Source organism: Orcinus orca, chromosome X (genome assembly GCF_937001465.1).
Source record: "Orcinus orca chromosome X, mOrcOrc1.1, whole genome shotgun sequence".
NCBI classification, from domain to species: Eukaryota; Metazoa; Chordata; class Mammalia; order Artiodactyla; family Delphinidae; genus Orcinus; species Orcinus orca.
In genome coordinates, this window is record NC_064580.1 from 65,701,481 (window position 1) to 65,713,911 (window position 12,431).

General features: G+C 39.5%; 1 protein-coding gene across 1 annotated transcript in view; it reads right to left on the reverse strand.

The window, feature by feature from the left end:
• ZDHHC15 (zinc finger DHHC-type palmitoyltransferase 15) overlaps positions 1-12,431 on the reverse strand; it is a 132,577-nt gene that overhangs the window by 98,224 nt on the left and 21,922 nt on the right. Inside the window, exon 3 of the mRNA XM_033412920.2 lies at positions 7,396-7,490. Within this exon, the coding sequence (XP_033268811.1) occupies positions 7,396-7,490 (95 nt within the window). The remainder of the gene's footprint in view (positions 1-7,395; positions 7,491-12,431) is intronic.

A 12,431-nucleotide genomic window follows, 5' to 3' on the forward strand; every position in this document is an offset into this window, starting at 1 on the left:
GTTAACCTTATGGGGATTCCCTTGTGTGTTATTTGTTGTTTTTCCCTTGCTGCTTTTAAGAAATATTTTTGTATTTAATTTTTGATAGCTTGATTAATATATGCCTTGGCGTGTTGCTCCTTGGATTTATCCTGTATGGGACTCTCTGTGCTTCCTGGACTTGATTAACTATTTCCTTTCCCATGTTAGGGGAGTTTTCAACTATAATTTCTTCAAATATTTTCTCAGGCCCTTTCTTTTTCTCTTCTTCTTCTGCAACCCCTATAATTCGAATGTAGGTGTGGTTAATGTTGTCCCAGAGGTCTCTGAGACCGTCCTCAATTCTTTTCATTCTTTTTTCTTTATTTTGCTCTGCAGTAGTTATTTCCACTATTTTATCTTCCAGATCACTTATCCCGTCTTCTGCCTTAGTTATTCTGCTATTGATTCCTTCTAGAGATTTTTTTATTTCTTTTATTGTGTTGTTCATCATTGTTGTTTGCTCTTTAGTTCTTCTATGTCCTTGTTGAACGTTTCTTGTATTTTCTCCATTCTATTACCAAGATTTTGGATCATCTTTACTATCTTTATTCTGAATTTTCAGGTAGATTGCCTATTTCCTCTTCATTTGGAAGGTTTGGTGGGATTTTACCTTGCTCCTTCATCTACTGTGTATTTCTCTGTCTTATCATTTTGCTTAACTTACTGTGTTTGGGGGTCTCCTTTTTGCAGGTTGCTGGTTCATAGTTCCCATTGTTTTTGGTGTCTGCCCCCAGTGGCTACAGTTTGTTCAGTGGGTTGTGTAGGCTTCCTGGTGGAGGGGAGTAGTGCCTGTCTTCTGATGGATGAGGCTGGATTTTGTCTTTCCTGTGAGCAGGTCCACATCTGGTGGTGTGTTTTGTGGTGTCTGTGACCTTATTATGATTTTAGGTGGCCTCTCAGCTGATGGGTGGTGTTGTGTTCATGTCTTTCTAGTTGTTTGGCATAGGGTGTCCAGAACTGTAGCTTGCTGGTCATTGAGTGCAGCTGGGTCTTGGCATTGATATGGAGATCTGTGGGAGATTTTCACCATTTGATATTACATGGAGTTGGGAGGTCTCTGCTGGATCAATGTCCTGAACTTGGCACTCCCACCTCAGAGGCACAGTCCTGACTCCTGGCCAGAGCCCCAAGAACCTGTCATCCACATGGCTCAGAATAAAAGAGAGAAAAAAAGAAAGAAATAGAGAAAAATATAAAATGAAATGAAGTTATTAAAATAAAAAATAATTATTAAAATTTTTTAAAAGTAATGAAAAAAAGAAAGAAGAGAGCAACCAAACCAAAAAACAAATCCACCAATGATAAGAAGAGCTAAAATGTATACTAAAAATAAACGAAAAGAAAACAGCCCGACAGAACCGTAGGACAAATGGTAAAAGCAAAGCTATACAGAGAAAATCACACACAGAAGCATACACATACACACTCACAAAAAGAGAGAAAGGGGAAAATATATATATATCGTTGCTCCCAAAGTCCACCTCCTCAATTTGGGATGATTCGTTGTGTATTCAGGTATTCCACAGACGCAGGGTACATCAAGTTGATTGTGGAGATTTAATTCACTGCTCTTGAGGCTGCTTGGAGAAATTTCCCCTTCTCTTCTTTGTTCACACAGCTCCCAGGGTTCAGCTTTGGGTTTGGCCCCGCCTCTGCATGTAGGTTGCCTGAGGTCGTCTGTTCTTCGCTCACACAGGACGGCGTTAAAGTAGCAGCTGATTCAGGGGCTCTGGCTCACTCTGGCCAGGGGGAGGGAGGGGTACAGTATGCAGGGTGAGCCTGTGGCAGCAGAGGCCAGCGTGACGTTCCATCAGCCTGAGGCGTGCCCTGTTTTCTCCCTGGGAAGTTGTCCCTGGATCCCGGGACCCTGGCAGTGGCAGGCTGCACAGGCTCCCAGGAGGGGAGGTGTGGATAGTGACCCGTGCTTGCACACAGGCTTCTTGGTGGCTACAGCAGTAGCCTTAGCATCTCATGCCCATCTCTGGGGTCCGCACTGATAGCCGTGGCTCGCGCCCATCTCTGGAGCTCCTTTAAGCAGTGTTCTTAATCCCCTCTCCTCACGCACCACAAAACAAAGAGGGAAGAAAAAGTCTGTTGTCTCTTAGGCAGGTCCAGACTTTTTCCCAGACTCCCTCCCGGCTAGCTGTGGCACAGTAGCCCCCTTCAGGCTGTGTTCACGCAGCCAACCCCAGTCCTCTTCCTGCGATCCGAGCGATGCCCGAGCCTCAGCTCCCAGCCCCCACTCGCCCTGGTGGGTGAGCAGACAAGCCTCTCGGGTTGGTGAGTGCTGGTCGGCACCAATCCTCTGTGCGGGAATCTCTCCGCTTTGCCCTCTGCACCCCTGTTGCTGCGCTCTCCTCCGTGGCTCCAAAGCTTCCCCCATCCGCCACCCGCAGTCTCCGCCTGCAAAGCGGTTTCCTAGTGTTTGGAAACCTTTCCTCCTTCACAGCTCCCTCCTACTGGTTCAGGTCCCATCCCGATTCCCTTTTCCTTTTTTTCTTTTTTCTTTTGCCCTACCCAAGTACATGGGGAGTTTCTTGCCTTTTGAGAGGTCTGAGTTCTTCTGCCAGCGTTCAGTAGGTGATCTGTAGGAGTTGTTCCACATGTAGATATATTTTTGATGTATTTGTGAGGAGGAAGGTAATCTCCACATCTTACTCTTCCGCCATCTTGAAGCTCCTCTCCTCTATTATTATTTTATTCTCTCTATTCCTCCCTTCAGTGTTGTTAATATGTGCTTGATATATTTAGATGCTTTAATGTTAGATGCATATATATTTACAACTGTCATATCCTCTTGATGAATTTACCTTTTTAGTATTATATAATGATCTACTTTGTCTCCACTTATGGTTGTTGACTTAAAGTCTATTTGCCTGATATATTGTAGATATCCTTGATCTCTTTGAGCTTCCATTTGCATGGAATATCTTTTTCCATCCCTTCACTTTAAGCTCATATGTATCCTTAAATCTTAAATGAGTCTCTTATAGGCATGTAACTGTGTCTTGCTGTTTTTTTATCCATTCAGCTACTCTATGTCTTTTGATTGGAGAATTTAACCAATTAACATTAGAAGTAATAATTGATAGGTAAGGATGCACTATACTAGTTTGTTAATTGTTTTCTGGCTGTTTTGTAGTTCCTTTATTCATCCTAAGTGTTTTCCTTTGTGGTTTGATTTCCTGTAGTAGTGTACTTTTATTTCCTTTTCTTTATCTTTTGTGTATCTGCTAGAGATTTTTGGGGGGGTTACCATGGAGCTTACATAAAACATCTTATATTTATAACATTCTATTTGAAGCTGTTAAGAAGTTAACTTCCACTGCATACATAAACACTATCATATTACTTCCTCCCCAACATTTTATGCGTTTGATTTCTCAATTTACATCACTTTATAGTGTATCCATTAAAAATATTTTACTCATAGTTATTTTTAATACTTTGTTTTTTAATCTTTATACCAGAGTTAAAAGTGATTTACACACCACCATTACAGTATTACAGTATTTTGAATTGTTCTATATATTAACCATTACCAGTGCATTTTTGTTTTACTTTCATAGGTTTTCACATTACTAATTGTCATCTTGTCATTTCATCTTCAACATTTCTTGTAAGGCACTTCTCCTAGGGATGAACTCCTTCAGGTTCTGTTTGGTGGAAAACTAACTCTCCTTCATTTCTGAAGGATGGCTTTGCTGGGTAAGACAACCTTTGTAAAAATGCTTGTAGTTTTTTCTACAAGCATTTTTAATATATCATTCCACTCTGTCCTGGCCTGCAAGATTTCTTCTCAGAAATCCACTGATGGCCTTATGCAGTTTCCCTTGTGATTGACCACTCTTTCTCTTTTTCTGCTTTCAAAACTCCTTGTCTTTGACTTTTGAAAGTTTGATTATAGTATGTCCTGGTAAAGTCCTCTTTTGGTTGAAACTGGGGACTTTTGAGCTTCATGTGCCTGGATATCCATATCTCTCCCCAAATTTCTGAAATTTTCAGCCATTATTTATTTAAATAAGCTTTCTGCCCCTTTCTCTCTTCTCCTTTTATCTCCATAATGCATATATTCTTATGCTTGATGGTGTCTCATAAGTCCCATGAACTGTCTTCACCCTTTCATTCTTTTTTCTTTTTGTTCCTCTAACTGGATAATTTCATATTACCTATGCTTGAGTTTTCAGGCTCTTTCTTCCGCTTCATCAAATCTGTTGTTGGTACTCTCTATATTATTTTTCCTTTCATTCATTGTATTTTTCAGCTCCAGAATTGTTTTTGTTCTTTTTTTAATGGTTTATCTCTATTTGTTTAACTTCTTGTTTTGTTCCTGATTTCGTTGTCTATCTGTGTTCTCTTGTAAACTGCCAAGTTCCTTAAAATAATTATTTTGATTTTTTTTATAGATCTCTTTGCAGTTGCTTACCAGGATATTGTGCTCCTTTGGTGGTGTTAGTTTTCCTTGAGTGTTTGCATTTCTTGTATCATTGCATGGATGTGTTCACATTTGATGTAGCAACCACTTCTTCCAGAATTTATGGACTGGTTTCAGTGGGGAAAGCCCTTCATCTATTGGTGGGTACAAGTCTGACAGCTGGGTGGGATGAAGCAGTTCTTACTCCAGGGAAGGTGCAGTCTCTGTGCAGCTCTGTCAGCTGTCATCAGCATCAGCAAAGATTGAAGGAGACGTTGGTGGCCAAGGCTGTGGGTGTCTGCAGAAGAAGTGTGGGCTGTTGAGGTCTTCAGTGGTAACAGCTTCTGGGGTCCTCCTGATACCTTTTTCTAGCATGGTGGAAGTCATGGCTGAGGGGATCCTTCGAGGCCCTGGGTCCAGTTTGTGGACACACTTACTGTGGTTGTGTCTACGATGTTTGATGCATGGGTGCCTATGGAGGAGCAATGGAGAGAGTCTGGAATGGAGGCATGCGTGAAGCCACTGGAGTGGCTCAGGGGTCTAGGGAGGTGGTGGTGTTAGTGCCTGGGGCACAGGCAACCTCACTGCAGTGTTGGTAATGGTGTGCAAGGTGCATGCACTTGCAGAGTAGATATGGAGCTATGGTCTGGATAGCAGGCATGCGTGGTGCATGGATGAGCCTGCTACAGTAGTGGCTTGGGTGTCCCATGTTTGAGCACTTGTGAAGCAGCTAATGGACCTGGGTTCTAGAGGGCAGGTACACCCACTGCAGCAGTGCTCTGGTTTCTGTGGTGCAGGCACTTGCAGATTGGCTGTGGATACAGGGTCCAGAGCATGTGCTCATGGAGTGATAGTGTCTCTAGTGTCTGGGCCATGGGATACCCTGCAGTGTCAGTGGCTCTGGTGTCTGAGTTATTGGTGTATGTGGAGTGGCCATGGAGCCAGTTTCTGGAGCATGGGCATGCATGGAGTCTGGTGGCAGGTGCTGGGGTCAGGTGGTAGGTACACATGGAGTGGCCATAGGTCTGGTGTCTAGGGCAAGCACAGTGTTGGGGGGGGTGGCAGCCCTGGTACTAAGGCAGCACAACAGCAGCTTCTTCTTGTAGAGAAGTCTCAGCAGTGTCTCACTCCCTGGGGAGTCTGTGGCAATGTTGGCTGTTGGTTACTTCAGTGGCAAAAGCTGACAGTATCCTCTACAGAGCAGGCTGCTGGGGTCCACACCAACAAACACTATGGAGTCCTCTGCTGTTAGAGCTACAGAAATTCATGGCTGTCATGGGAGCTGTTGAGATCCTCAGAAGCAAAAGTTGCGAGGATCCTCCACAGAGGAGACCAGTGGGGACTGCATGGGCATCTGCCGCAGGGCTGATACTGATAGCCTCTGCCCTGTTTCTTTGTTCTTAGCCCTCTTCAGATGTCTCTGCCATGCTGATTTCCCCAGCAATCCTTTCTGTGTGGTTATTCTCCATTTTTTCCCCATTGTGTTGTTGCAGGCTCTTAATTAGATACTTGAGCCCCCCCAGGGATATTTTCATTTCTGTATAGCTGTCTGTTGTTTTTTGTGGGGGGGCGGGGATAGAGGCTGGTATCTCCTACTCTGCCATCTTTCTGACATCATTCAGTAGGTCTTTTTCTTCTTTGTGTCTTGTAACTGTTTTTGGCTTAAAACCTCTTTGTGTGATATTAGTATGTCTACCCTTGCTCTCTTTTGATTACTATTTGCTTGGAATAACTTTTTCCATCCTTTCACTTTCAACCTATTTATGTCTTTGGCTCTAAAATGAGTCATTTGTAGACAGCATAAAGATAGATGATAATGTTTATCCATTATGCCAACGTCTGCCTTTTAATTGGATAGTTTAATCCATTTATATTTCAAATAATTACTCATAAGGAAGAACTTCTGCCATTTTCTATATAACCTATATCTCATGTTCCTCAATTCTTGCATTACTACCTTCCTTTGTGTTTTTTAAACATTTTATTTGAGTATAATTGATTTACAATGTTGTGTTAGTTTCAGGTGTACAGCAAAGTGATTCAGTTATACATGTACCTATATTCATTCTTTCTTTTCTCATATAGGTTATCACAGAATATTGAGTAGAGTTCCCTGTGCTATACAGTAGGTCCTTGTTGGTTATCTTATATGTAGTAGTGTGTGTATGTTCATCCCAAGCTCCTGATTTATCCCTCTCCACCATGTCTTCCCTTCAGTAACCATAAGTTTGTTTCCAATATCTGTGAGTCTGTCTCTGTTTTGTAAATAAGTTCATTTGCATCTTTTTTAAAATTAGAATCCACATATGAGAGATATCACATGATATTTGTCTTTCTCTGTGTTTAATTTTATTTTGTATGTGTACTATTTTGATCCCATAAATGGGAAAATTAAAACCAGTACTTTCCCTAATGTTTGGAGGCTGTTGAAACTTCTTCCATTGTTTTTTTTTTTCCTACTTTGGAAACTAATCTGTTTCACAGTAGTCACATATTATAAATGCCTGATATGATTAGAATTTTTTATGCACCCTCCCAAATATTGCATGAAACACTTTCATTCAAGGGAACACAATTTGAAAATGATCAATTTAACTATTGTAATTTTTTCTAGTTGTCTCCTAGATTCTCACTGAGTCCTAAATTATTATAGTTTCATAGAATTGAAATAGATGAGTCCTCAGAATCCAAGTGTTTTCTTGTTTCTCTCAATCTATCACCAATACAGATAGTGGTTTCCTAGTCTTAAAGATATCCATGGCTGGTGATTTCACAAACTCCTTCAATAGACTATCTTATTCTTAATTTACATTTATCACTACAAGTCCTTTTTAAAGATCACCCTGAATCTCTCTTTTGTAATGGAAGGTTATTTGCTCCTCTTTTTGCCCTATTCTTGCCTTATTGACATTTCTACTTTCCTCTGTTTTTAGCCTTTGTGAAGTAACCAGTATTCTTACCTTCTGGTTTGGCTGTTGTGGGAGTGTAAAAATAGACTTCCAGTAGGTCCAGGTAAAGAACACAAAGATGGCATGGTAGAATATGAGGTAGGTAACTGAAATTTAAGAAAAAAATCAGTGTTTATATTTTCATCCATTTCTAAGAGTTCAGTAAGATGTAAATCTCAACAAATCTCTATTTTGTTTTCCTATTACCAAGTATTTTCTAGTATTATTATGAAAGGTTAATTCTTACCTTTTTCCCATGCAGTGACAGAAACAATTTATAATGCCAAATTTGGAACCAGAGACTTTCTGGAAGTCGCGTATTTTAAAAGTTGCCATGTGATTCTGGGAGTAAAGGGGAAATGTCCTTTATGACAATGTGGGGGAAGCTACTGTTGCCAATTGTCATTCTCTCTGCCACTGTGGGTACTGAAAGATAATAATGATAGTATTTGCACAGTGCTATAGAGTTTACAATGTGATTTCATAATATTATCCAATTTTATTTTTTCAACAAGTTTGTGAGATAGGTAACAGGATAAGGACAGTTGATTAACTATCAGGGGTAGTTGATTATCCGAAGTCACACAGCTACTATATAACATAGCCAGGTCTTAAACACAGGACTTCTGACTCTAAATCACAAGTTTTTGTTTCAGTAGCCCCAAAGACTACACACTTTTTTAAAAATATTTTTTATGTGGACCATTTTTAAAGTCTTTATTGAATTTGTTACAATATTACTTCTGTTTTTATATTATGGTTTTTTGGCTCCGAGGCATGTGGGATCTTAGCTCCCTGTCCAGGGACCGAACCCACACCGCCTGCATTGGAAAGCAAAGTCTTAACCACTGGACCGTCAGGGAAGTCCCCAAGACTACACACTTTTGAAATGTGAGTTGTACCTTTGAGACATTTGTGGCTCCCGACCACTTTTGTTTTTATATTCTTTGCCTCCTAGATCGCTCTTCTGATATGGGAAATTTCAGTATTCTTCAAAGAGGTCATTGTAAGACTGAAGGTCATTTTACTGTTTCATTGTGAGTCCTTGCATAGTAAGGTGTGATTACTTCAATCCATCAGGAAGACTCAAGGGAACGATGAGACTCAAGACCAAGTTAATAAGGCTGAGTCTCTCACATATTTATGACGGAATCGAAAAAAGCTGGCCCAGTGCTCCCAGCCCTGTGGTATAAGACCTTTTTAATGTGCTTGTTTTGAGTAATTATGAAATCTCATTTTGAAATTCAAGCAATAGAAAGTAAAAGTAAATGTCGACCACACACATATATCTAACCTCCCCCCTCTTCCTCCTAAGGCATAATACCTATTTTGTGTTTGATGTGTATCATTCCAGATCCTCTATTTGTATATGTTTATATAAGTATATAAACACAGTACACATATGGAATTTTTGTTATATTAAATTTTTTTCATTGTATTTTTGAAAGGTAATACACTCACAAGGTTCAAAATAGTACAGAGTGAAAAGTCTCCCTTCCATCGCTGTCCCTCAGCCACCCAGTTCCCCTCCCTGGAAGCCACAATTGTCACAGTGTCATGAGTTTATTCTGTATCCTATCAGATTTTATACATATAAAAGCACCAAAACAGTGTGCTTTTTCACACAAATAGCAGTATTCTGTACACACTGTTCTGCAACCCATTTCTTTTTCACCTGCTATAAGTTGGAGATCATTCCACGTAATATAACTTGGAGAGGGGGAGCTTCCTCATTCTCCTTTTAAAAAGTGGCATGGGATTCCATTGCATGAAGGTACCATAATTTATTTAACCAAATTGTCTCTGATGGAAACTTAGTTTTTCCCCTTCTCTTGCTAATACAAATAATGTTGTAATGAAAAGCTTTGTATACATGTCACTGGCACATGTACTAAAAATATGTATAGGATCAATTCCCTGAAGTGGGACTGCTAGATACAAACACAGGCCTTTTGATAGATACTGCCAAATTGCCATTTTAAAAGTTTTATTTACTTTACATTCTCCTCACCAATAAATGAGAGTAACTCTTCTTCCATAGCATAGTCCTTGTGAAACGTTATTAGAATTTTTTATCTTTGGCAAGACTTTTAAATTGTTTCTTTCTGTGTTATCCTTTGCTATGTTTTTGTTTCTTTGATTTTATGAGGTTTATACAGGGAAGATTCCATGACTATCTAAGTTACATGGGACATATAGTAACCTCTGTTCCTTCAGCATGGAATGGGAGTATGGAACTTTTGGCTGCAAAGAAATTAGGAGAAAATAATTTTATGTTTACGTTCTCACTGTGCACTTCAAAGACAATAAAGTTCAGCAATTTGGATCACTTGAATGATGAGAACTAAACTCTTACACTTGGTAGTATTTTAAGCATATTTACTTTGCTTTAGTTCCAGTGATTGAGATGGGAAGTGTAGGATTTTAACTTGTTCTAGGTCATAGTACAAATCTATACCTGGCTTAATCATAGAACTAGAAATAGCTGGCTCCCATTTCTGCATTCCATGGTTTCATAGAAGTTATGAATACTTTATAGATGGATGGAAAATGAGGACTCATGAGGTCAAATGATTAAGTCAAAGTCATTCAGTAGATTGGCAGAATAGGGACTATACTATAGATTTCATAAAAATCTAGAGTTGGATGAGAACATAGAGATCATCTAGTTCAAAATCCTCATTTTATAGACAGGTAACTGAGGCCTAGAGAGGGTAAGTGACTTGATCAGGGTTACCCAGCAAAGTTACAGAAACACTGGGACCAGAATCCAGGTTTCCTCATCCCCAGTCCAGAGCTCTTTTCCCTAGAGGAGTGGTTCTCAAATTTTAGTGTGCATCAAAATCACTTTGGGAGATTATTAGAATGCAGATTCCCAAATTCTACACCAAAATATTCTGAATCAGTAGTCTGTGATGGAGTCCAAGAGTCTGCCAACTTCCCCAGGTAATTCTGAGGCAGAAGAACCATGAGAAATAGGGCCTTAGAGGTTATTGGGTTGTTCAGCTTACCATCCCAAGGAGGAAGCTCCTCTCCAAAATCCTTGACAGGCAATTACCATATCTCTGTCACATTTCATCCTGCAGTGAGTTATTATGGATAGGCTTCGTGAGTCTCAATTTTATGTTTCTCCATATATATATATATAGTCTTCCTAAGCTATGGTCCCAAATGTATAGAAGTCCATTCTTTTACTGTCTTAAAAATGAGCAACATATTTCTCTATAATTACTAATTTTGTACCTAGAATAATCATCCCTATAAACTGCAAGGACACTGAGTCTTTCTTTTTAAGTGTGATGCTCTAGTGAGATTTCAGATAACTAGAGAAATCAAGCAGCTTATGAACTGTATCCCTGAACTGCCACTACTCATTGACATTGGAATGAAATTGGAAAACATCTTTTTTAAGCAAACAGGCAAAGTAGAGCCCTTCGCTTATTTGGTAGTGATCACAGTCATGGGGCATCTGAAGCCGCTGAAGCTGTTTACCACATGAAAGCCAAAAGCCTTTCAAGTGTTCTTTTTTTCCTTCCATAATGTACAAAGGTTTTCAGGAGAAGGAGAAATCAGCCATAAGGAAATGACCAACTGTCAAAGAAAAATCCACCTCAGCATGCAGTTGTTCTGAATTTTGTCACTATACTGCAATGTCAATATCCCATTGTGGGAATAGCTTCTGAAACGAGAATGACTACTTGAGCTTTTTCCCTGAAATAATGACTCATAAACTTCTTGATAAAAATTATGGAATCGAAACCACATGGTGGAAGCAGCATAAAGTTGTTATTAGCAACATCTTTGGTCAGCAGGATGCCTTTCTAGGTATTGCTCCCAGGGACTAATGAGAAGTGAATGATTTTGTGTGTATGTGTGTGCATGTGTATACATGCGTATACATTCTTGTGTGAATAAAAATGAATGCAGCAGATAGACTGTTTTGAATGCAGCAAGATCAGCACCAAAATGGGGAAAATAGGAAAATAATAATGCTTTACTATATATACTCAGACACATAAATGCTAAGGCTGTTGCTGTGGCAATTATCTAGCATACCTTTTTTCTTTAAAAAGCTATTGTTGGAAACTATGTTTAGTTTAAAGACACTATTTTCTGTAATATCTTTTATATCAATTGAAAAGCATTTTAGTTGGTAGAAGGGGGTGATGGGGAGATGGGTGCACCTTTCAATTACATACTATAATTCAAATAGAAATATCAGCTGTAGCTTTAGCAATTGAAAGAGTCCTCACTAAAATTCCCATTTTGGCTCAATATAGAAAACCCCAGATTATGATCAGGGGAAAATTGTCAACTAGATAGTCACTTCTCCCTTTGAATGGGATACCTAGTAAAGAGGTCTTGACTCTAATATTTGACTTCACTGCTTTACTTTACTTTCACTGCCTTACTTTACTTTCACTGCCTTAAAAGCTCTAACAAAGAGCTGAACCTTGTCTCTCAGCTATTTGAAGGAATGTTTGGAGACAATGGGGTTAGAGGCCCATAGGTTGTAATCAAGGAGCTAGGGACAATTCACAAGAATATAAGATTGGCTCAAGAGTTGTTTCTATGATTTAGTCACCCCTAGGAGAATACAAGATTTTCTAAATAGTTGTTTCTAAGGTTTAGCCAGCTACCCCCAGGAGTCTCTCTGATGGTGAAATCAAATTCTAGAGCCAAAACATGGCATCATGTTTTGAAAGAGCATGGTTTTCCTTATTGATACCAACTTCAAAAGTTAGGGTTGTCTCCAAGTATACTAATTTCCCCTAGCTACCCATCAGATATCTACCACTCATCAATTTATATAAACTTTTATGAAGCTGATTATGTCTTCAGTCTATACCAATTCTGGGGGGTGGTAAGTCTCATAAGTTTGTCAGCCACTGTGCAAAAGCAGGGCTTCATTTTAGTTGCCTTAAACTATTTTTCACTTTCAAAGAGTTTTCTAGTCCTGTGTATTGGAGTTTGGTAAACAACACAAAGCTAACAAGATATATAGCCTTCGTATGTTTACAATCTTGGATTATAGCCCCTTTCAGTTT